Below are 27430 nucleotides of genomic sequence, written 5' to 3' on the forward strand. Positions count from 1 at the left end.
AGCGGAGTCTCCTACACCCAGAGGAGGACCAGGGTTTTGGGGAGATCTGAGCTTTGGGGCGATCTGAAGTCCCCTGACAGGGCAGCACACCTGGTAGCGCCCACACTGCACCCACAGGTGGCAGAAACTGGGCAAGCTGTAGAACTTGGTGAGCTTCCTCAGGACCCGTTTTCCCAGCTGGTTGGAATTGGTTGGAGAAGGCCACTCTGGGATCTGAAAGAGGCCTGAGGGGCTTGGGCTGGAGGAGAGACGTCTGAGCTGGGTGTCATTTAGGGGGTGGATGAGGTCTGGTTCTTTATGTCCAGGCTGTGAGTCCGTGACAGAGCTAGAGAGAGGCTTAGAAAGGGGGTCAGTGTTATGACCAAACAGGGGCCCAATAGGGCCAGGTAAGGGCTCACTGTTGCAGCTCAGAGAGCGTACTGTCCTCCTCGGCTTGTTCTCAGACCCAGACTTTTCTTTATCCATCCAGAATGGTGGATCTGGTCTAAATCCAGTCTTATCACTGTCCAAGCGGAGCTGTGGTTGGACCCTCTGAACTCTGAAGGCAGCAGTACAGGGGATCTCCTCAGGACCGTCTCTGGCTCCTGTCTCTGGGTCCTGGCTGGTCTGGGCCAGGCTGGTCCCAAGCTCTCTGGGTCCTGTCTTGGGGCTGGTCTGTGTGTCGGGTCGGCCTCTAGCTCTGTGTGGATCCTGTCTTGGGGCTGGTCTGTGTCGGGTCGACCTCTAGCTCTTTGGATCCTGTCTTGGGGCTGGTCTGTGTCGGGTCGACCTCTAGCTCTTTGGATCCTGTCTTGGGGCAGGTCTGTGTCTGGCCGTTCTCCAACTCTTTGGGTGTTTTCAGTGGTTCGTCCTCTGTATCACTGATGGCCTTTTCAATCTCCTTTGGTTTCCTAGTCATGAGAGAGGCAGCCAAGCCCTCTGCTGCTGTTGTTGTGTGATTCCCCGAATCACTGTTTGTCTCTGACAGCTTCTCAACAGTTTTTCTGACTGGAGACTGCTGCTCCTCCATTTTACTGACCGCCTGTTTTTCGGCCTCCTCGGCCAGAAGGTCGTCGGCCATTTTGCGAATGATGTCCCAGTCCCTGATAATGTCCTCTGAGGTGGTCAGCTGTGACGTCACGGTGAAGCGGATGATGCGTTTCCCATCGATGTCGGCGGGGACAAGGTACATGGTGCGGGACCGCGTCAGTCGCCGTAGCAACTCCTGAGTCAGAGCATTCCCTTCCTGAGAGAGAGAGAGAGGGAGGGTGAGACAGAGAGGGAGGGAGGGTGAGACAGAGAGAGGGAGAGAGGGGTAGACAGAGAGAGGGGGGAGACAGAGAGAGAGAAGGGGAGAGAGGGGTGGGGGGAGACAGAGAGAGAGATTTGACAGTTGAGAGAAGCTTGTGTTTGGCCCTTTTCTCATTCACGTAAGTTTGAGGAGAGGCAGTGCGACGAGATTTCAATTGACATTATGTAAGTAAGCTCAGTATTTATATCCTAAAATAGGCCCATTTATTTGTGATCAAATTTAAATTTTTATTCAAACTAGAGTTGGGTTCAGTACTTAGGCCGGGATTCCATCCAATCAGGTTGGAGTTGGGATCAATACTTTGGCCGGGATTCCATCCAATCAGGTTGGAGTTGGGATCAATACTTAGGCTGGAATTCAATCTATTCAGGTTGGAGACAATGCTGCTTTTAAGGCAATGTTCCCACGTTAGCAGAGACCTCATTAAAATGCTGCGTATGTAGACTCAACCAGAAATAAGCTTTAAGTGGCGCATTGTCCAAGGACTGTGTTCAGATTGATTCCCAGCCTTAAAGGTGGGTTGGGCACACCCAGGTTATCCACGTGAAGGAATGATCTCTATCAGTGCTCTGCCCTTTACGGGGTGGCAGGTAGCCTAGTGGTTAGAGCATTGGAATAGTAACCAAATCCCAGAGCTGACAAGGTAAAAATCTGTTGTTCTGCCTCTGAACAAGGCAGTTAACCCACTGTTCCTAGGCCGTCATTGAAAATAAGAATTTGTTCTTAACTGACTTGCCTAGTTAATTAAAGGTTAAATAAAAAAAATAAACCTTGAGCATCATAATAACACACATACCTGTTACCTCATAGGCTTAAACCTGCAATGACCTTTGAACTCCTCGCTGTAATAGCAGTTGCCAATTGCCATGAACAAGCCTTGTCAATCATTATCCAGCTCAGAGCAACATACTGACTTCTGACCTATACAGTGTGTTCACAGGTGACCATGACATGTAAGAACTAGCTATGTGGACATTGCAGAGACCCATCTCTATCTCTATACTGTGTTCTGTCTCTATCTCTATCCCTATCTCCATCTCTATACTGTGCTCTATCTCTATCTCTATACTGTGTTCTATCTCTATCTCTATACTGTGTTCTATCTCTACTGTCTCCATCTCTATACTGTGTTCTATCTCTATCTCTATACTGTGTTCTATCTCTATCTCTATACTGTGTTCTGTCTCTATCTCTATCCCTGTCTCTATCTCTATACTGTGTTCTATCTCTATCTCTATACTGTGTTCTATCTCTCTCTCTACTGTGTTCTATCTCTATCACTCTACTGTGTTCTATCTCTATCTCTGTCTCTATCTCTATACTGTGTTCTATCTCTATCTCTATACTGTGTTCTATCTCTATCTCTATACTGTGTTCTATCTCTATCTCTATACTGTGTTATATCTCTATACTGTGTTCTATCTCTATACTGTGTTCTGTGTGAGATGGTGAATCCTGTTCAAAAGTTCTTCAATGGGAGATGTACAGTATTTGATACAACACAACAGAACTTTACAACACAATACAACACAATACAACACAACAGAACTTTACAACACAATTTTACAATACAACACAATACAACACAACAGAACTTTACAACACAATACAATACAACACAACACAACTTTACAATACAATACAACACAACACAACTTTACAATACAACACAACATTACAACACAACTTTACAATACAACACAACATTACAATACAACACAACACAACTTTACAATACAATACAACACAACTGTACAATACAATACAACACACACTTTACAATACAATACAACACACAACTGTACAACACAATACAATACAACACAACTTTACAATACAATACAACACAACACAACTTTACATTACAACACAACACAACTTTACAATACAATACAACTGTACAATACAATACAACACAACACAACTTTACAATACAACACAACATTACAACACAACTTTACAATACAATACAACACAACACAACTTTACAATACAACACAACATTACAACACAACTTTACAATACAATACAACACAACTTTATAATACAATACAACACAACACAATTTTATAATACAATACAACACAACACAACTTTACAATACAACACAACTTTACAAAACAACTTTACAATACAATACAACACACCTTTACAATACAACACAACTTTACAACACAACTTTACAATACAATACAACACAACTTTACAAAACAACTTTACAATACAATACAACACAACTTTACAAAACAACTTCACAATACAATACAACACACCTTTACAATACAACACAACTTTACAATACAATACAACACACCTTTACAATACAACACAACTTTACAATACAATACAACACAACTTTACAATACAACACAACTTTACAATACAATACAACACAACTTTACAATACAACACAACTTTACATTACAATACAACACAACTTTACAACACACCACAACTTTACAATACAATACAACACAACTTTACAATACAACACAACTTTACAATACAATACAACTTTACAACACAACTTTACATTACAATACAACACAACTTTACAATACAACACAACTTTACAATACAACACAACTTTACAATACAATACAACACAGCTTTACAACACAACACAACTTTACATTACAATACAACACAACTTTACAACTTTACAATACAACACAACTTTACATTACAATACAACACAACTTTACAATACAACACAACTTTACATTACAATACAACGCAACTTTACAATACAATACAACTTTACAATACAACACAACATTACAATACAATACAACACAACTTTACAATACAATACAACACAACTTTACAATACAATACAACACAACTTTACAATACAATACAACACAACACAACTTTACAATACAATACAACACAACTTTACAATACAATACAACACAACTTTACAATACAATACAACACAACTTTACAATACAATACAACACAACTTTACAATTCAATACAACACAACTTTACAATACAACACAATACAACTTTACAATACAACACAACTTTACAATACAACACAATACAACTTTACAATACAACACAACTTTACAATACAATACAACACAACTTTACAATACAATACAACACAACTTTACAATACATTACAATACAACACAACTTTACAATACAACACAACACAACTTTACAATACAACACAACTTTACAACACAACACAACGTTACAATACAACACAACATTACAATACAATACAACACAACTTTACAATACAATACAACACAACTTTACAATACAATACAACACAACTTTACAATACAACACAACTTTACATTACAATACAACACAACTTTACAATACAACACAACTTTACAATACAACACAACTTTACAATACAATACAACACAACTTTACAACACAACACAACTTTACATTACAATACAACACAACTTTACAACTTTACAATACAACACAACTTTACATTACAATACAACACAACTTTACAATACAACACAACTTTACATTACAATACAACACAACTTTACATTACAATACAACGCAACTTTACAATACAATACAACTTTACAATACAACACAACATTACAATACAATACAACACAACTTTACAATACAATACAACACAACTTTACAATACAATACAACACAACTTTACAATACAATACAACACAACTTTACAATACAATACAACACAACACAACTTTACAATACAATACAACACAACTTTACAATACAATACAACACAACTTTACAATACAATACAACACAACTTTACAATACAATACAACACAACTTTACAATTAATACAACACAACTTTACAATACAACTTTACAATACAACACAACTTTACAATACAACACAATACAACTTTACAATACAACACAACTTTACAATACAATACAACACAACTTTACAATACAATACAACACAACTTTACAATACATTACAATACAACACAACTTTACAATACAACACAACACAACTTTACAATACAACACAACTTTACAACACAACACAACGTTACAATACAACACAACGTTACAATACAACACAACACAACTTTACAATACAACACAACTTTACAATACAATACAACACAAATTTACAATACAACACAACACAAGTATAGGCCACATACCTTGAGACAGAAGACCACCAAGCCAAGGTGTCTATCAGCAGGCATGTCAAAGTTAGGGTCACATCTAACCAGGGACTCCAGTAGCTTAGCCATCTCTACACCCTGAAAACACAAACGTAGAGGTCAGTCCCTGTAATGTAGCATCTCAAATTACAGAGGGAGAAAGAAACAGACACACAGACACACAGACAGACACACAGATAGACAGGCACACAGACAGACACACAGACACACAGACAGACAGACAGACAGACACACAGACAGACAGACACACACACACACACACACAGACACAGACAGACAGACAGACAGACAGACACACAGACAGTCAGACAGACAGACAGACAGACAGACAGACAGACAGGTTACATACGTGTCTGATGTGTCCCTGGAGGTTCTTCAGACCGAAGCAGCGCATCACAAACCACAGCTTCAGAGAGCGGAACCGTCGACTCAGGGGGATCTGCCAATGCTGACAGACACAGTGGATCAGATCAAGGTTAAAACATTCAAATCAACATTAACATCTATAGTAAGATTATGATCCAGATCAGGTTCAAGATCCAGATCAGTTTCCAGATCAGGTTCAAGATCCAGATCAGTTTCAAGATCAGTTTCAAGAAGTTTTGCATGCTTTCCCGAACAGTGGTTAATGTTAGGATTTGGGTACTGCTGATCCTAGATCTGTGTTAAAAGGCAGAAGTTGGACCAACAATGTTGATGAGATGATCACATGAGCATAAAAAAAGGTAGATAGTGTTGTACCGTGAAGGAAATGCTAAAAATAAATTCTGCAAATTGGTAGATAAGTATAGAGCGTGGCTCAGTTTGCAACGCCAGGGTTGTGGGTTCGATTCCCACGGGGGACCAGTCCGAAGAAAGTAGGAAAATGTCTGCACTCACTACTGCAAGTCGCTCTGGATAAGCGCGTCTGCTTAATGACTAAAAAGTCAAATGTAGGGTAGTGTGTACCATGAAGTCGGTGGCTTGGTCTGAGTTTTCGTGTCTGAGGTAGACCGGGTCAACACTGAAGGTTTGTTGGAGCTTGTACTTGTCCTTCACCCTGTTAGGACCACCGTAGAAAAACATGTTACTACATCTCTTTCCAGACAGGATGCCACGGGGCTGAGCAGAGTTAGCCCAAATAGAGCAGTCCTATTTTCTCTGCCTTGGCTGAGTGGCTTTCACGTGCACGAGCCTAGCTCCAATCAATAAAAAACAGCTTCTATCTCAAGGCCATCAGACTGTTAAACACTAACATTGAGTGGCTGCTGCCAACACACTGACTCAACTCCAGCCACTTTAATAATGGGAATTGATGGAAATTGATGTAAAAATATATCACTAGCCACTTTAAACAATGCTACTTAATATAATGTTTACATACCCTACATTACTCATCTCATATGTATATGTATACACTGTACTCTATATCATCTACTGCATCTTTATGTAATACATGTATCACTAGCCACTTTGTTAACATACCCTACATACCCTGCATTTCGCTACACTCGCATTAACATCTGCTAACCATGTGTATGTGACAAATAACATTTGATTTGATTTGATTTAATGAATGGGCAACGCCGCCACCACTTCGTGTCTGGAAAGCCCTCGAGGGTCGTCACAACTCCTCTCTACCCCCCCCCCCCCCCCCCCCTCTCTTTTTAAAACGTTTTACTGCAGTGGGCTAAATCAGGGTCACACAATGTTTCTTGGTAGTGTTAATAAACAAATTCAACTTCACACACATGGTTATGGGTTTAAAAACAGAAGACACCTGTCAGATATGGAGTTGAAATGTATTACACTTTGAGTTTGTATCCCAATATTACACTTTATATACATCACAGAAGACTAAATATAACACAACCGTTTGACATAGAATCACCAGAATTCCGGCTGTCTTTCTGAAATAATGTTAATTTAATTATTATTAATATTCCACCCATGAGGCCACTAGAGGGCGTTTTGGTCATTAGACTGCAGGACGGGATGACAACCAGGTCTTCCTCCCTCTCTCTCTCTTCCTTTATCCCCTTCCTCTCTCTCTCTCCCTCTCTCCCTCCCATTCCTCTCTCCCTCCCATTCCTCTCTCCCTCCGCATTCTCTCTCCCTCTCTCCCTCCCCTTCCTCTCTCCTTCCTTCCTTCCCTCCCTCCCTCCCTCCCTCCCTCCCTCCCTCCCTCCCTCCCTCCCTCCCTCCCTTCTCTCTCACCAGAAGGCAGTGCAGTCGAAGTGGACCATCATCCATTTGGAGGGGTTGAACGCGAAGGAGTCAGCGTACTCTATACCCCCCAGAGGTCCTCTCAGCTCAGGGCAGAGAAACGCTGAGCCTGCGTACGCTGCATCCACATGCAGCCACAGACCTTCCTCTGCACCTAGGCCAGGCAGGGGGAGGAATACAAACACGTTTTGCAGAGAATCTGGGGGGGTGGTGGGAGTCCGAGTGGAACTTGAACCTGCGACCCTGATCTGTATTCATACAGCGTCTCAGAGTAAGTCTAAAGTAGCCTTGCGGGAATCTTGGCTTGTGCGAGCAGGAATGGCTCACAGGAGCAGAGCAACCCGTCCATTCATGATCAGCGCTGTTACTCTGAGACTCTTTATGAATACGGACCCAGGACGCTGAGATTCTCCAAAGTCCCACAAAGGTCATATGTCATACATGTCATGTGTGGTACATGTTGTATGTCATACAGGTGTGTATAATAATGAGGAGGTAGGGGGGTACAGACGTACACACTGGTCCCAGCTCTGACAGGTCGTCGAAGGCACACACCCCCGTGGTCCCCAGAGTGGCACACAGCTGAAACAAACAAACAAACTAACATGATCTTTGGTTTGGTTACAACCTTGGTTACGATCTTGGTTACAACTGTTTATGACCTACCATGACCTACTATGACCTACCATCCCCTAATATACCCTACATTGATTAACATCCCTTAATATACCCAACCATGACCTACCGCCCCCTAATATACCCTACCATGATCTACCTTCCCCTAATATACCCTACCATGACCTACCGCCCCCTAATATACCCTACCATGACCAACCACCCCCTAATATACCCTACCATAACCTACCACCCCCTAATACCCCCTACCATGAACTACCACCCCCTAATATACCCTACCATGACCTACCACCCCCTAATATACCCTACCATAACCTACCATCCCCTAATATACCCTACCATGACCTACCATGACAGGTACCAGTCCTCTCCTCCTGTCCTCCTGAATGGCCTGTTTCAGAGTGTCTCCTCTCAGGGAGAAGTGGTTGTCTGGAGGGAGGAACCTGATCTTGACCAGGGAGATCAGACCTGCCTTCTCCACTGAGGAGTGAGCCTGATAGAAGCAGAGAGCAGACGGAGAGATGGACGGACACACGGACAGACAGACAATCTCTCATTATGCAGAACTCACTATTTGTGTGTGTGTGTGTGTTTGCAAACGTTGCATATGTGCGTGTGTGTGTGGGTCCCTAACCCATCCCATCTTGACCTGGTCTGATGCGTAGGCCACCAGTCTGGAGTTGACCACTGAGTCGTCCAGGTCTCTGTCTGCTGGATCTGTCCTCTTCAGCTGTTGGATCCTGTGCTTCCTGGCAGCTAGCAGAGCTACCAGACTACTCTCACTCACTGTGCTCTGAGAGGAGAGAGGTATGGGGGGAGGGAGGGAGGGAGGGAGGGAGACAAAGAGGGAGAGAGAAAAGCACTACGTTTATGTGAACTGAAACACCTGAGAGCTCTTATTTCCTGCTCTGAGAGGAGTGTAGAGAATGGTATTCCCATTCACCACTAGGTGGTGCTGTGAGAGTATATGTCTCTCTCCAGTAGCCAGTCAGGTACATGTCTACCTGCAGTATTCCTCAGTATGGTCAGGTGTATCCAGGTGTATCTATCCTACCTGCCTATTCCTCCCCTGGTGCTGTCTAGTTGGTACTGTAAGGTGAGTATGGTCAGGTGTATCCAGGTGTATCTATCCTACCTGCAGTATTCCTCCCCCCGGTGCTGTCTAGTTGGTACTGTAAGGTGAGTATGGTCAGGTGTATCTGTCCTACCTGTCTATTCCTCCCCCGGTGCTGTCTGGATGGTACTGTAAGGTGAGTATGGTCAGGTATGGTCAGGTGTATCTATCCTACCTGCAGTATTCCCCCCCGGTGCTGTCTAGTTGGTACTGTAAGGTGAGTATGGTCAGGTGTATCTGTCCTACCTGTCTATTCCTCCCCCGGTGCTGTCTGGATGGTACTGTAAGGTGAGTATGGTCAGGTATGGTCAGGTGTATCTATCCTACCTGCAGTATTCCTCCCCCGGTGCTGTCTAGTTGGTACTGTAAGGTGAGTATGGTCAGGTTATCTGTCCTACCTGTCTATTCCTCCCCCGGTGCTGTCTGGATGGTACTGTAAGGTGAGTATGGTCAGGTATGGTCAGGTGTATCTATCCTACCTGCAGTATTCCTCCCCCGGTGCTGTCTAGTTGGTACTGTAAGGTGAGTATGGTCAGGTATGGTCAGGTGTATCTATCCTACCTGAAGTATTCCTCCCCCTGGTGCTGTCTAGTTGGTACTGTAAGGTGAGTATGGTCAGGTGTATCTGTCCTACCTGCCTATTCCTCCCCCGGTGCTGTCTGGTTGGTACTGTAAGGTGAGTATGGTCAGGTATGGTCAGGTGTATCTATCCTACCTGCAGTATTCCTCCCCCGGTGCTGTCTAGTTGGTACTGTAAGGTGAGTATGGTCAGGTGTATCTATCCTACCTGCAGTATTCCTCCCCCGGTGCTGTCTGGTTGGTACTGTAAGGTGAGTATGGTCAGGTATGGTCAGGTGTATCTATCCTACCTGCAGTATTCCTCCCCCGGTGCTGTCTAGTTGGTACTGTAAGGTGAGTATGGTCAGGTGTATCCAGGTGTATCTATCCTACCTGCAGTATTCCTCCCCCGGTGCTTTCTGGGTGGTGATGGAGGAAGAATGTGGGGAGACCAAGAGCTTTACACAACCAGTCCATCACATTCATCTCCAGCTCTGTACACGCCGGGCTGGAGGCCTGGACCCAACACACAACAACATCATGTTATTCTATCATAAATAGTAATTACAATTATAATATCACACTACTATAGGATTTCCTGCAGGGGTTTTCTGTAGCAGATGATTGTATCCAAAGTAACTTAATAGATAAAAAAAAAACTCACAAACTTGATGTCACAGTTAATGTGTTACCAGGAAATATATATTTTTTAAACAAACATGATATTCGAGTCTTTAAACCAAAAGTTGAGTTGGATGATTAAGTGAGTTAATTTTGTGTAGTTCCACACAAAGTGTAAATGAAGTTTGATGTGGTAAGACAGTTACCCAGGTGAATCCGATGTTGTTGATGGCGTCAGCCAACATGTCTCCTAACATGGAGGGCCAGGAGGTCAGGGCTGGATAGTATGCATGCATGTAGGGGCTCTGCCAGTGGACCACCTGTCCAACACACGTACGCACACACGCACACACACACACACACACACTCCATCATTAGTGCCATAAAGATACTTTGGGGGACAGAATATCCTTACAAGTTACAGTGAACAATCAATGTTTGATCCACAATGGTCCTGGTAATGTCTCATAGTCACTCGGCAAGAAAATAAACGTCCTCTCACTGTCAACTGTGTTTATTTTCAGCAAACTTATCATGTGTACATATTTGTATGAACATAACAAGATTCAACAACTGAGACATAAACTGAACAAGTTCCACAGACACGTGACTAACAGAAATGGAATAATGTGTCCATGAACAAAGGGGGGTAAAAATCAAAAGTAACAGTCAGTATCTGATGTGGCCACCAGCTGCATTAAGTACTGCAGTGCATCTCCTCATGGACTGCACCAGATTTGCCAGTTCCTGCTGTGAGACTGTACCCCACTCTTCCACCAAGGCACCTGCAAGTTCTCAGACATTTCTGGGGGGGAATGGCCCTAGCCCTCACCCTCCGATCCGGTCCCAGACGTGCTCAATGGGATTGAGATCTGGGCTCTTCACTGGCCATGGCAGAACACTGACATTCCTGTCTTGCAGGAAATCATGCACAGAACGATCAGTATGGCTGGTGGCATTGTCATGCTGGAGGGTGATGTCAGGATGAGCCTGCAGGAAGGGTACCACATGAGGGAGGATGATGTCTTCCCTGTAACGCACAGCGTTGAGATTTCCTGAAATGACAACAAGCTCAGTCCGATGATTCTGTGACACACCGCCCCAGACCATGACGGACCCTCCACCACCAAAGGCGACGTGGTTGCCGGTGATGTCTGGTGAGGACCTGCCTTACAACAGGCCTACAAGATCTCAGTCCAGCCACTCTCAGCCTATTGCGAACAGTCTGAGCACTGATGGAGGGATTGTGCGTTCCTGGTGTAACTCGGGCAGTTGTTGTTGCCATCCTGTACCTGTCCCACAGGTGTGATGTTCGGATGTACCGATCCTGTACAATCAGCTGTCCGTCCTGTCTCCCTGTAGCACTGTCTTAGGCGTCTCACAGTATGGACAATGCAATTTATTGCCCTGGCCACATCTGCAGTCCTCATGCCTCCTTGCAGCATGCCTAAGGCATGTTCACGCAGATGAGCAGGGACCCTGGGCATCATTCTTTTGGTGTTTTTCAGAGTCAGTAGAAAGGCCTCTTTAGTGTCCTAAGTTTTCATAACTGTGACATTAATAGCCTACGGTCTGTAAGCTGTTAGTGTCTTAACAACCGTTCGACAGGAGCATGTTCATTAATTGTTTATGGTGCATTGAACAAGCATGGGTAACAGTGTTTAAACCCTTTACAATGATCTGTCCAACGTTATTTAGATTTTTACGAATTCTCTTTGAAAGACAGGGTCCTGAAAAAGGGACGTTTCTTTTTTTGCTGAGTTTATCATGTGTGAACATAACGTACCCCAGGCATGATGACCTTCTCTATGTCCCTGAAGATACAGTCCCAGTCCTCCGGGTCAGTGGGGGCGCTGTCTGGCAGCAGCTCTCTCATATAGCCAGGCTTCACCTCTGGGCCTGGGGTCACCTTCCTCTCTCTGATGGTGGTCAGGTACCTAGTGATGTAATCCACCATCTCCTTACCTGGACGACGGACAACACACAACAGTCAGATTACACAATATTAGTTAGCATATTATATTATATAGGATATCAATCACAAACAATGTTCAACCACTCTTTGAGATCTATAGAAATAGATGTAAGAGGATTAACATCACTGTGTTTTGGTCTTCTTCAGGGTATAACAAAACAACAGACAGATTACACAATATGAGATAGCATATTATACTGAGCAAATATATAAACACAACATGCAAAAAATGTCAATGATTTTACAGTTGAGTTACAGTTCAAGGACTTTTTTCCCCCAAAGGAAATCAGTTAATTTAAATAAATTAATTAGGCCCTAATCTATGGATTTCACATGACAGGGTCTACCCACATGATGAGTGGACCAGCGAGACGTCGGCCCACCCATTTGGGAGTCAGGTCCATCTACTGGGAAACCAGGCCCAGCCAATCAGAATATTTTTTTCCCCCACAAAAGAGCTTTATTACAGTTTCATCAGCTGTCTGGGTGGCTGGTCTCAGACAAACCCACTGTTTCATCAGCTGTCCAGGTGGCTGGTCTCAGACAAACCCACTATTTCATCAGCTGTCCAGGTGGCTGGTCTCAGACAAACCCACTGTTTCATCAGCTGTCTGAATGGCTGGTCTCAGACAAACCCACTGTTTCATCAGCTGTCTGAATGGCTGGTCTCAGACAAACCCACTGTTTCATCAGCTGTCTGGGTGGCTGGTGTCAGACAAACCCACAGTTTCATCAGCTGTCTGGGTGGCTGGTCTCAGACGATCCTACAGGTGAAGAAGCCGGATGTGGAGGTCCTGGGCTGGCGTGGTTAACGAGGCCGATTGGACGTACTGCCAAATTCTCTAAAACATCGTTGGAGGCGGCTTATGGTAGAGAAATGAACATTCAATTCTCTGGCAACCGCTCTGGTGTACATTCCTGTAGTCTGCATGCCATTTCCACGCTCCCTCAAAACCCATCTCAGACACATCTGTGGCATTGCGTTGTACAGTATGACAAAACTGTATATTTTATAGTGGCCTTTCATTGTCCCCATCTAACTACCTACAATACCAACCATTGATCTACCTACAACACCAACCATCTACCTGCCTACAATAACTACCTACAATAACTACCTAAAATACCTACCTAAAATAACTACCTACAATACTTACAATACCTACCGGTACCTACAATAACTACCTACAATAACTACCTACAATAACTACCTAAAATAACTACCTACAATACTTACAATACCTACCGGTACCTACAATAACTACCTACAATAACTACCTACAATAACTACCTAAAATAACTACCTACAATAATTACAATACCTACCGGTACCTACAATAACTACCTACAATAACTACCTACAATACTTACAATACCTACCTACAATAACTACCTACAATACCTACCTACAATACCTACCTAAAATAAATACCTACAATAACTACCTACAATACTTACAATACCTACCTACAATAACTACCTACAATACCTACCTACAATAACTACCTAAAATAACTACCTACAATAACTACCTACAATAACTACCTAAAATAACTACCTACAATACTTGCAATACCTACCTACAATAACTACCTAAAATAACTACCTACAATACTTACAATACCTACCTACAATAACTACCTACAATACCTACCTACAATAACTACCTACAATAACTACCTACAATACTTACAATACCTACCTACAATAACTACCTACAATACCTACCTACAATACCTACCTAAAATAAATACCTACAATAACTACCTACAATACTTACAATACCTACCTACAATAACTACCTACAATACCTACCTACAATAACTACCTAAAATAACTACCTACAATACCTACCTACAATAACTACCTAAAATAACTACCTACGGTCCTGGGCTGGCGTGGCTGGACCTACGGTCCTGGGCTGGCGTGGTTAACGAGGCCGATTGGACGTACTGCCAAATTCTCTAAAACATCGTTGGAGGCGGCTTATGGTAGAGAAATGAACATTCAATTCTCTGGCAACCGCTCTGGTGTACATTCCTGTAGTCTGCATGCCATTTCCACGCTCCCTCAAAACCTGACACATCTGTGGCATTGCGTTGTACAGTATGACAAAACTGTATATTTTATAGTGGCCTTTCATTGTCCCCATCTAACTACCTACAATACCAACCATTGATCTACCTACAACACCAACCATCTACCTGCCTACAATAACTACCTACAATAACTACCTACAATACCTACCTAAAATAAATACCTACAATACCAACCATCTATCTACCTACAACACCAACCATCTACCTGCCTACAATAACTACCTACAATAACTACCTAAAATACCTACCTAAAATAAATACCTACAATAATTTCCTACAATACCTACCAAAAATACCTACCGGTACCTACAATAACTACCTACAATAACTACCTAAAATAACTACCTACAATAACTACCTACAATAACTACCTACAATACCTACCTAAAATAACTCCCTAAAATAACTACCTACAATAACTACCTACAATAACTACCTACAATCTAGCTAGGTGGTTGTAGCTTTCCTCAGCACTATATGGAGAAGAAGCCCAGCTCACCTCTATGATTGTATTCCTCTGCCTGCATCCTTGTACCAATAGAGTTGTCAGCTGAGAGGTGTACAGTAGTGTGTTAGATCAGTGTTTCTCTCTGCTGGTGTTGTTTAGTTAAGAGACAGAGGTACAGACATATATATATATATATATACAGGGCCACCGATAGAGACCGCCCTAAAAGGTACTGACGTAGACTGACATCGAAACTAACGCTCGTCTCTCTACCTTCCCACCTACAGTTAAATAAACATCAAGGGCTGCATCTCATTTCACAAAAGATGTCCTCTCTCCACGTGCCCTGGTGCAGTGCACTTCCACTCTCCCCTTCATGGGTCTATCTGTCTGGGATGAATAGGTAAATGTGACGGTCACGCACACGCACAGACACAGACACACACACACACACCCAGACACACTCACACACACACACACTCACGCACACACACAGACACACACACACACACACACACACCCAGACACACTCACACACACACAGACACACGCACGCACGCACACACAGACACACACACACACACACCCAGACACACTCACACACACACAGACACACACACGCACACACACACACACACCCAGACACACTCACACACACACAGACACACGCACGCACGCACACACACACACACACACACACACACACACCCAGACACACTCACACACACACGCACACACACACACACAAACAAAGCTGTGTTGAAAGTAAATTAAACTTTCGTTCACTCCTCATTTTCCCTCTGTGAACTAAATAAACTAACATGACACACTGATGTTGTTTGACGAGAATAATGTCAACTAGGTAAAGAAACCTGGCGTGGCGTGATTTAACAGAACAGAACGCTACTTCATGGGTAAAGAAACCTGGTGTGGCGTGATTTAACAGAACAGAACGCTACTTCATGGGTAAAGAAACCTGGTGTGGCGTGATTTAACAGAACAGAACGCTACTTCATGGGTAAAGAAACCTGGTGTGGCGTGATTTAACAGAACAGAACGCTACTTCATGGGTAAAGAAACCTGGTGTGGCGTGATTTAACAGAACAGAACGCTACTTCATGGGTAAAGAAACCTGGCGTGGCGTGATTTAACAGAACAGAACGCTACTTCATGGGTAAAGAAACCTGGTGTGGCGTGATTTAACAGAACAGAACGCTACTTCATGGGTAAAGAAACCTGGTGTGGCGTGATTTAACAGAACAGAACGCTACTTCATGGGTAAAGAAACCTGGTGTGGCGTGATTTAACAGAACAGAACGCTACTTCATGGAATCACTGACAAATGCTTCCTTCCAATCACATATCACAGCGGATGTGGCTTGTGTTTTCGAGTATCTCTGACTGATGTAGGCATAGAGATGCATCCCAAATGGCCCCCTGCACCCTATATAGCCCTATAGGCCCTGGTCAAAAGTAGTGCCCTGTAAAGGAGATAGGGCTCCATCTGGAACACAACCAGGTCTAGGATGTCTTACTCAGTGAACCAGCAGATGTTATCATATACAGGATGTTATCATATACAGGATGTTATCATAAACAGGATGTTATCATATACAGGATGTCTTACTCAGTGAACCAGCAGATGTTATCATATACAGGATGTTATCATATACAGGATGTTATCATATACAGGATGTTATCATATACAGGATGTTATCATATACAGGATGTTATCATAGGCAGATGTTATCATATGCAGATGTTATCATATGCAGGATGTTATCATATACAGGATGTTATCATATACAGGATGTTATCATAGGCAGATGTTATCATATGCAGATGTTATCATAGGCAGATGTTATCATATACAGGATGTTATCATATACAGGATGTTATCATATACAGGATGTTATCATATACAGGATGTTATCCTATACAGGATGTTATCATATACAGGATGTCTTACTCAGTGAACCAGCAGATGTTATCATATACAGGATGTTATCATATGCAGGATGTTATCATATGAAGGATGTTATCATATACAGGATGTTATCATATGCAGGATGTCCTGCAGTATCAAACTATTTGTCACATGTGCCGAATACAACAGGTGTAGTAGACCTTACTGTGAAATGCTTACTTATACAAGCCCTTAACCCACAATGCAGTTCAAGAAATAGAGTTACGAAAATATTTACTAAATAAACTAAAGTACATTGTTTAAATAAATAGTAACAATAAAACGACATAACAATAACGAGGCTGTATACAGGGGGTACCGGTACCCAGTCCATGTGCAGGGGTACAGGTTCGTCGAGGTCATTTGTACATGTAGGTAGGGGTAAAGTGACAATGCATAGATAAACACAGCGAATAGCAGCAGTGTAAAAACAAAGTCCGGGTGGCCATATGATTAATTGTTCAGCAGTCTTATCACTTGGGGTTAGAAGCTGTTAAGGAGCCTTTTGGACCTAGACTTGGCGCTCCGGTACCACTTGCTGTGCGGTAGCAGAGAGAACAGTCTATGATTTGGGTGACTGGAGTCTTTGACAATTTTTGGGGCCTTCCTCTGACACCGCCTAGTATATACAGTAGGTCCTGGATGTCAGGAAGCTTGGTCCCAGTGATGTATTGGGTCGTATTCACTACCCTCTGTAGCGCTTTAAGGCGGCGATGCAACCTGTCAGGATGCTCTCGATGGTGCAGCTGTAGAACTTTTTGAGGATCTGGGGACCTATGCCAAATCTTTTCAGTCTCCTGAGGGGGAAAAGGTGTTGTCGTGCCCTCTTCACAACTGTCTTGGTGTGTTTGGACCATGATAGTTTGTTGGTGATATGGACAGGGAGTACAGGAGGTGACTAAGCACGCACCCTGAGGGGCCCCGGTGTTGAGGATCAGCATTGCAGATGTGTTGTGGCCTACCCTAACCACCTGGGGGTGGCCCGTCAGGAAGTCCAGGATCCAATTGCAGAGGGAGGTGTTTAGTCCCAGGGTGCTTCACTTAGCTTTGAGGGCACTATGGTGTTGAACGGTGAGCTGTAGTCAATGAACCGCATTCTCACATAGGCGCTCCTTTTGTCCCCTGTGGTTTTCCTTTAACAAGTTGAGGGTAAGGTCATCTAAACCCTTAACCTGTTTACATTATGTGTAACACTGAGCTGATGAGCAAGCACCAACCTTTAGAAGGTCTTAGCAGAATTATTAAACAACTGGGTTTTATATTTTGACTGCGTGGATATCCCAGGGACAGTTAGGGAAAACGTAGGTCAATGCAACCCGATTGTGGTAAGAAATATGGAAAATAATGGGTAACAACATCAAGAAATGTATTCCCCTCTGAATCTACAGATTTGTTGTGTATTTTTTAAATACTAACTCCCATTCATTAAAGTATTACCTTTATTCTGATGATAGTATTACCATACGAAGTGGATTGTACAACCCAGAATGAAGGGTTTGAAATGATGACGTGTCTGCGTTTTTTCTGTGTTGATTTCCCTTACTTTAATAGAGTATAGAATATTCTGATATAGAAGACTCTTGGTTAGATTAGTCCAAATGTGGACTAAAAGAGATCCTAATTAATATCAAAAAAATCTAATCAAGCTAAAATCTAAACGCTTACATTTAAATGTTATGATTATTATCACACGAGTGATAAGAGGATGGAATGTAAGGGACATTTACATTTTGTGCTTTTTACTTTTTACTAATTTCTGTGTTCTCTTCATTTGCCTTTTCTTGTAAATAATGTCTGCGTTCTATTCATGTGCTGTTCTATAAAGCAATTTCTGTGTTCATGCAAGTGGCTGACTGTACAAATCACCTATCACAGTAGCTGCAATTTGGCAGTACGCCCAGAACGTGTTTTGAAAACGAACAACCGTGTTTTGAGAACAAACGAAAGATATCTCAGTTTCAAGGTTTCAGCTTAGAGAGAAAGAAGCCTCGTGAGGTGTTGGTCTGTCACATGTCATGAAACAGTATTGGTCTGTCACATGTTATGAAACAAAACGGTAATGATTAATTAATTATGCTAAATCATGCAACTATAACTTGTCTGTTTGAGTGTCCCTGTATCCCTGTGTCCCTGTGTCCCTGTTTGAGTGTCCCTGTATAACACTGTTTGAGTGTCACTGTGTAATAATTTCCACGACAAAGGCATTTCGCTCGTCTGGTAGGCTCGCGTTACTGGGCAGCTCGCGTCTGGGCTTCCCTTTGTAGTCTATAATAGTTTGCAAGCCCTGTCACGTCCGACGAGCGTCAGAGCCGGTGTAGTAGGATTCAATATTAGTCCTGTATTGACACTTTGCCTGTTTGATGTTTCGTCTGAGGGGATATCGGGATTTCTTATAAGTGTCCGGATGAATGTCCCGCTCCTTGAAAGCGGCAGCTGTAGCCTTTAGCACAGTTCGGGTGTTGCCTGTAATCCATGGCTTCTGGTTGGGATATGTACGTACGGTCACTGTGGGGGCGACGTCATCGATGCACATATTGATGAAGCCGGTGACTGAGGTGGTATACTCCTCAATGCCATTGGATGAATTCTGGAACATATTCCAGTCTGTACTAGCACAACAGTCCTGTAGTGTCTAACCATTTCCGAGTTGAGCGAGTCCCTGGTACTTCCTGCTTTAGTTTTTGCTTGTAAGCAGGAATCAGGAGGACAGAATTATAGTCAGATTTGCCAAATGGAGGGTGAGGGAGAGCTTTGTATGCGTCACTGTGTGTGGAGTAAAGGTGGACTAGAGGTTTTTTTTCCCCTCTGGTTGCTGGTAGAAATTAGGTCAAATGGATTTAAGTTTGCCTGCATTAAAGTCCCCGGCCACTAGGAGGGCCGCTTCTGGATGAGCATTTTCTTGTTTGTTTATAGCCTTATACAGCTTGTTGAGTTCGGTCTTAATGCCAGCATCGGTTTGTGGTGGTAAATAAATGGCAACGAAAAATATAGATGAGAACTCTCTTGGTAGATAGTGTGTCCTACAGCGTATTATGAGATACTCTACCTCAGGTGAGCAATACCTCAAGACTTTTTTAATATTAGACATGGTGCACCAGCAGTTATTGACAAATAAACACACCACCCCGCCCCTCATCTTACCAGACGTAGCTGCTCTGTCCTGCCAATACACGGAAAACCCAGCCAGCTCTATATTATCCATGTCGTCGTTCAGCCACGACTGGGTAAAACATATGATATTACAGTTTTTTAATGTCCCATTGGTAGGCTAGTCTCGACCGTAGATCATTGAGTTTGTTTTCCAGTGATTGCACATTGGCCAATAGAACCGATGGTAGTGGCGATTTGCTCACTCGCCTCTGAATCCGACCTTCTCCCTCTGTATCTCTGCATTTTCTTCATCGAATGACAAGGATTTGTCCGGTCTCTGGAAAGTAGTTTATCCTCTGCATCGGACTCATTAAAGAAAAAATCTCCGTCCACCTTACGGTAAACCTCCCATTGACAGATGAATGAGATGGAATAACTCTTATGACATAGTCTCTATTTCTCCATTTCCCTCATCTATGTGTAATTTCAAATGACAATTGAGAATGTATCCATCCATCAAAAAATAAAGAATGAATCATTGGTCCTTAGAACAGAAAAGACCGCAGTATTTTGAAGAGCATCCCAACTCCATCGGTACTTTGGAAAGCATCAGCTGTTCAGTTACTCTGATTGCCTTTTAATGTACAAAATGAAGAGGATGAAGATGGAAAAGTAGGTCCTCCTGTGTAAACCAAATATTTGACATTGTGTTCCCGTTTGAACTTTGCTGTGCTTTTAAATGGTTGAAAGTGCAGTGATAGACATTTGGGTGACAACTACATTTTTAAAAATCAGACATTGTTTTTCCGTTGGAATTCGGTATGTTTTTAGATGGTTGAAAGCACAGTGATAGTTGAATTTCCAATGTACTAACTTTTATCTGTCTTTTTGAGTAGGTGAATATAAGTTATAATCTCATTTATCAACGTCTCAACCAAATATTTCCCCAGTTATCCACATTGAAATGAGGTTCTGAACCCAGTGGGCTGTGACTCCCAGTTATCCACATTGAAATGAGGTTCTGAACCCAGTGGGCTGTGACTCCCAGTTATCCACATTGAAATGAGGTTCTGAACCCAGTGGGCTGTGACTCCCAGTTATCCACATTGAAATGAGGTTCTGTACCCAGTGGGCTGTGACTCCCAGTTATCCACATTGAAATGAGGTTCTGTACCCAGTGGGCTGTGACTCCCAGTTATCCACATTGAAATGAGGTTCTGTACCCAGTGGGCTGTGACTCCCAGTTATCCACATTGAAATGAGGTTCTGTACCCAGTGGGCTGTGACTCCCAGGAAGATTTTCAACACCTAACTCCAACATTTCTCAACGTTGTCACCATCATTGTAAAGCCCTAATTATTGTGTCGATTTGACAGTCATTTCTGAAGACTATTATTTATTTAATGTGATTAGTGATTCACTTAAAAAAAAATTTTTTTTTAAAAACGGTCCCTCATTTTAAGGTAAAGTGAACTGAACTCTCATTTTAAAATGGTGAAACTCTTCTTTTTAAAATATGTTTTTCTAAATAAACATTGAACATCTAATAGTCAAATCACAGTGTAAAACAGGTGAGCTGCTTTTGGACATCTTCTGGTAGAAAACTGAACGGGTCGAGCACCACACGTCAACCCTGATACCCAACACGTCGACCCTGTTACCCAACACGTCAAACCTGTTACCCAACACGTCAACCCTGTTACCCAACACGTCAAACCTGTTACCCAACACGTCAACCCTGTTACCCAACACGTCAAACCTGTTACCCAACACGTCGACCCTGTTACCCAACACGTCGACCCTGTTACCCAACACGTCGACCCTGTTACCCAACACGCCGACCCTGTTACCCAACACGTCAACCCTGTTACCCAACACGTCGACCCTGTTACCCAACACGTCGACCCTGTTACCCAACACATCAACCCTCTTACCCAACAAGTCGACTCTATTACCCAACACGTCAACCCTGTTATCCAACACGTCAACCCTGTTATCCAACACGTCAACCCTGTTACCCAACACGTCAACCCTGTTACCCAACACGTCAATCCTGTTACCCAACACGTCAACCCTGTTACCCAACACGTCGACCCTGGTACCCAACACGTCGACCCTGTTACCCAACACGTCGACCCTGTTACCCAACACGTCGACCCTGTTACCCAACACGTCGACCCTGTTACCCAACACGTCAACCCTGTTACCCAACACGTCAACCCTGTTACCCAACAAGTCAACTCTATTACCCAACACGTCGACCCTGTTATCCAACACGTCAACCCTGTTATCCAACACGTCAACCCTGTTACCCAACACGTCAACCCTGTTATCCAACACGTCAACCCTGTTACCCAACACGTCAACCCTGTTACCCAACAAGTCAACCCTGTTACCCAACACGTCGACCCTGTTACCCAACAAGTCAACTCTATTACCCAACACGTCGACCCTGTTACCCAACACGTCGACCCTGTTACCCAACACGTCGACCCTGTTACCCAACACGTCAACCCTGTTACCCAACACGTCAAACCCTGTTATCCAACACAACACTTCAAACTCTGTTTCCCAACACGTCGATCCTGTTTCCCAACATGTCAACCCTGTTTCCCAACACGTCAACCCTGTAACCCAACACAACACTTCAAAACCTGTTACCCAACACGTCAACCCTGTTACCCAACAAGTCAACACTAATACCCAACACGTCAAGCCCTGTTATCCAACACAACACTTCAAAACCTGTTACCCAACACGTCGATCCTGTTTCCCAACACGTCAACTCTATTACCCAACACGTCAACCCTGATACCCAACACGTCAACCCTGTTACCCAACACGTCGATCCTGTTTCCCAACACGTCAACCCTGATACCAAACACGTCAACCCTGTTACCCAACACGTCAACTCTGATACCCAACACGTCAACCCTGTTACCCAACACGTCAACCCTGTTACCCAACACGTCAACCCTGTTACCCAACACGTCAACTCTGAGACCCAACACGTCAACCATGTTACCCAACACGTCAACCCTGTTACCCAACACGTCGACCCTGTAACCCGACATGTCGAACCCTGTTACCCAACACTTCAACCCTGTTACCCAACACGTTGACTCTGTTACCCAACACGTCGACCCTGTTACCCAACACGTCAACCCTGTTATCCAACACGTCAACTCTGTTACCCAACACGTCGACCCTGTTACCCAGCACGTCGACCCTGTTACCCAACACGTCGACCCTGTTACCCAACACGTCGACCCTGTTACCCAACACGTCGACCCTGTTACCCAACACGTCGACCCTGTTACCCAACACGTCGACCCTGTTACCCAACACGTCGACCCTGTTACCCAACACGTCAACCCTGTTACCCAACACGTCGACCCTGTTACCCAACACGTCGACCCTGTTACCCAACACGTCAACCCTGTTACCCAACACGTCAACCCTGTTATCCAACACGTCAACCCTGTTACCCAACACGTCAACGTTCCACACAACAACAAGCTTCCATTTCCCCTCCCTGTTCCACACAACAACAAGCTTCCATTTCCCCTCCCTGTTCCACACAACAACAAGCTTCCATTTCCCCTCCCTGTTCCACACAACAACAAGCTTCCATTTCCCCTCCCTGTTCCACACAACAACAAGCTTCCATTTCCCCTCCCTGTTCCACACAACAACAAGCTTCCATTGCCCCTCCCTGTTCCACACAACAACAAGCTTCCATTTCCCCTCCCTGTTCCACACAACAACAAGCTTCCATTTCCCCTCCCTGTTCCACACAACAACAAGCTTCCATTTCCCCTCCCTGTTCCACACAAAAACAAGCTTCCATTTCCCCTCCCTGTTCCACACAACAACAAGCTTCCATTTCCCCTCCCTGTTCCACACAACAACAAGCTTCCATTTCCCCTCCCGGTTCCACACAACAACAAGCTTCCATTTCCCCTCCCTGTTCCACACAACAACAAGCTTCCATTTCCCCTCCCGGTTCCACACAACAACAAGCTTCCATTTCCCCTCCCTGTTCCACACAACAACAAGCTTCCATTGCCCCTCCCTGTTCCACACAACAACAAGCTTCCATTTACCCTCCCTGTTCCACACAACAACAAGCTTCCATTTCCCAAAATGCGATTCATGGCTGATTTAAAGATTAAATGTTGGCTGAGATCCCTGTTACTTTATTTGGCACTTAATAGGCACTTACTATAGTCATTTTTTTTAATTCAACCCCTTGAGATGGGAAACGTTGTTTTTTTAATTCAGTTTAACATTATTTTTGACAGAATGTTAAACTGAGGGGAAATCAATAGTTCCACATCTCAAACCTAATTGGTGGAACGCCCCACCTCTCTTCTCCCAACGTGTGTCTGTCTGTGGGCGAGAGACTCAGGGCAGAGCTCACATTGATCATGTTTACAATAGCATGATAGCCACACAACAAAAAGCCCCACGCCATCACCTTTTGTGAGAACATATTCCATGCTAAAAGACCCATTGTTCTGATTCAACACAGAAGATAACGTAGGGTCATTCTGAGTTGGAAATACATGGCAAACCTTAAATAAACAATAATTGGCAACATTAAAACAAGAAGAAACTAAACAGTATAAAACACAGAGAATGACAGACGTTACCACTGCATCAGAATGGTTTACAAGTGTAACATTGGTAAGAAGTGGAGTTCTCAGATCACAATGTGGAGGTCAATGACAGACTGGAATAATAACAGTCATCAGGTCCACCAGACGTCCCTGTAGATGCACACACACACACACACACACACACACACACACACACACACACACACACACACACACACACACACACACACACACACACACACACACACACACACACACACACATGCACTCACGCGCGCACGATACATACACACACACACAAAACCTATTCTGTGAAAGTACATTGTTCCATTTCCTGTCTGCCTAGTTGAATGTTTTGACGTTGGTTTCCTGTCCGACTAGTTGAATGTTTTGACGTTGGTTTCCTGTCTGACTAGCTGAATGTATTGACGTTGGTTTCCTGTCCGACTAGCTGAATGTATTGACGTTGGTTTCCTGTCCGACTAGCTGAATGTATTGACGTTGGTTTCCTGTCCGACTAGCTGAATGTATTGACAACGGTTTCCTGTCTGACTAGCTGAATGTATTGACGTCGGTTTCCTGTCTGACTAGCTGAATGTATTGACGTTGGTTTCCTGTCTGACTAGCTGAATGTATTGACGTTGGTTTCCTGTCCGACTAGCTGAATGTATTGACAACGGTTTCCTGTCTGACTAGCTGAATGTATTGACGTTGGTTTCCTGTCTGACTAGCTGAATGTATTGACGTTGGTTTCCTGTCTGACTAGCTGAATGTATTGACGTTGGTTTCCTGTCCGACTAGCTGAATGTATTGACAACGGTTTCCTGTCTGACTAGCTGAATGTATTGACGTTGGTTTGGTTTCGCTCACATCTGTGATGTTTGAGTTGTATGATGGTTTCAAAACAAACAAGGTGAAACATTACAGAATGGAGACCAAACACTGAATCAAAGGTCTTTGTCACACCTGTCTATTTCACTGGCTGAGGATACCATGGGCCCGTTCTAAGTGGCTCCCTATTCCCTATGGGCTCTGGTCAAAAGTAGTGCACTATATTGGGAATAGGGTGCCGTTTGAGACACCGTCCATATGTATAACACTGCCACAAGCCCAGGCACCAGCTGCACTGTTCCCATCATTCTCATCCTCTGACATTTAAACACTGTGAAATACACACTTCCTCTCATTCATGTCTCACGGGACAGAAACCAATCCATTAGTGCAAATATACACAGCAAACAGGGTACAGGTTAGTATTTAAAAGGCAGGAAGACATATTTCAGAAGGTTATGGATTAAAGGGGCATTCTGTAAGTATAATTTCAGGTCAAAGTGATACCCCTTTTAAAAAAGAAACTTTACATCGTCATAACACAAACTGCCTCTCTCAAGTCTACACCCATCCGGAAAATGATTATGATCGTTGAGAAAATTTGAATATTTTTTTATTTTAATAAACTAGGCAAGTGGGGGTGTCAGTCAATCTATTGATCCATCAAATTGATCTCGATCAATCGAATCAAACTTGATCGATTGATCTTGATGAATCAATCAATTGTTCGAACGAAGGAGCAGAAGTCTTCTCACTCACTCATTCATTCATTCATCAATATAAACAATTAACAACAACAAAAACATCAACATATAGCATTACTGTCCCAGACAGTTGGGACATTCATTATGCAGTAAAGAATGTCCCCTGTACAGCAGGCCTGGGTCATTGACGTCAGCGGATCCCATGCTACACGCTACAGCAGAGCAGAGAGATCAATGGGGCCATTGTCCTGTGCTCCCTGTTCCCTACAGCGGCCCTACAGTCCCTGGGCATGTCCCAAATGGCACACTATTCCCTACAAAGTGCACTACTTTTGCGCAGGGCCCTATTAGAGATCAGTCTTTCTACTATTCTACCATATGGGTCCTGGTTAAAAAGTAGTGCACTACATAGGGGGAAGGGTGGCATTATGAACGTATTCCCTATGACAGTGGATGAGTGTGTAGTTAATAACAGCATTAGCTCGGTGGCCCTGCAACAGCAGTTATTAATGGCATTAGCTCGGTGGCCCTGTGACAGTGGACGACTGTTGCTGATGGCAGGAGATCACAGGGGAATGGGGCTGTAATGGTAGAATGACTACTGATCTTCTGTAATGGAGGTCTGAACAGAGCCGGGAGTTTTAGACAGACATCAAAGTCGTCCGGGTGAATCTGAATCGTGAATCTCACAGTCCTTTCTTTCATTCATAACATCATCAATTAATTTTTGAACGTCAGGTTGTTTTATGAATGAATTAAACAACGTTGTTATTTTGTGAATAATTTCTGACATTTTTTCATATGTAAAATTAAATATATATATTAATTAAGAGCATTATAAGCTACTAACTATGTTGTTACGTAATGCCAAATAAAAATGTGATTCACATTTTTTTTTTTTATAAAAAGAAATCTTCACATTTTCAAACAGTCCCTTTTATATTTTCCAACGGGGCTATACATTTGGGTGAGGTCTTTTTCTCGCCTGAGTAGCCTCGTTTCACTGCCAAAAATAAAATGAAACCATCTAGTGTTCAACAAACTAACAACACTATGTCAAATACAGGTAGCCTTGTCAAATAATTAACATCCAATCACATTAACCGT

General features: G+C 43.2%; 1 protein-coding gene across 1 annotated transcript; it reads right to left on the reverse strand.

Moving 5' to 3' along the window:
* Window positions 1-673: 673 nt before the first annotated feature.
* Window positions 674-15189, reverse strand: LOC139412473 (histidine decarboxylase-like). The gene is made up of 12 exons (XM_071159262.1): window positions 15162-15189; window positions 12375-12553; window positions 10795-10908; window positions 10361-10483; window positions 8945-9088; window positions 8645-8788; window positions 8175-8241; window positions 7651-7813; window positions 6403-6493; window positions 5804-5902; window positions 5431-5532; window positions 674-1225 (listed from the first exon to the last, which is right to left on the reverse strand). Exons 1-12 carry the CDS (start codon window positions 15187-15189, stop codon window positions 674-676), a joined length of 1806 nt encoding a protein of 601 aa, XP_071015363.1.
* Between the last annotated feature and the right edge of the window lie 12241 nt (window positions 15190-27430).

Source organism: Oncorhynchus clarkii, chromosome 6 (genome assembly GCF_045791955.1).
Source record: "Oncorhynchus clarkii lewisi isolate Uvic-CL-2024 chromosome 6, UVic_Ocla_1.0, whole genome shotgun sequence".
Classification (NCBI taxonomy): domain Eukaryota; kingdom Metazoa; phylum Chordata; class Actinopteri; order Salmoniformes; family Salmonidae; genus Oncorhynchus; species Oncorhynchus clarkii.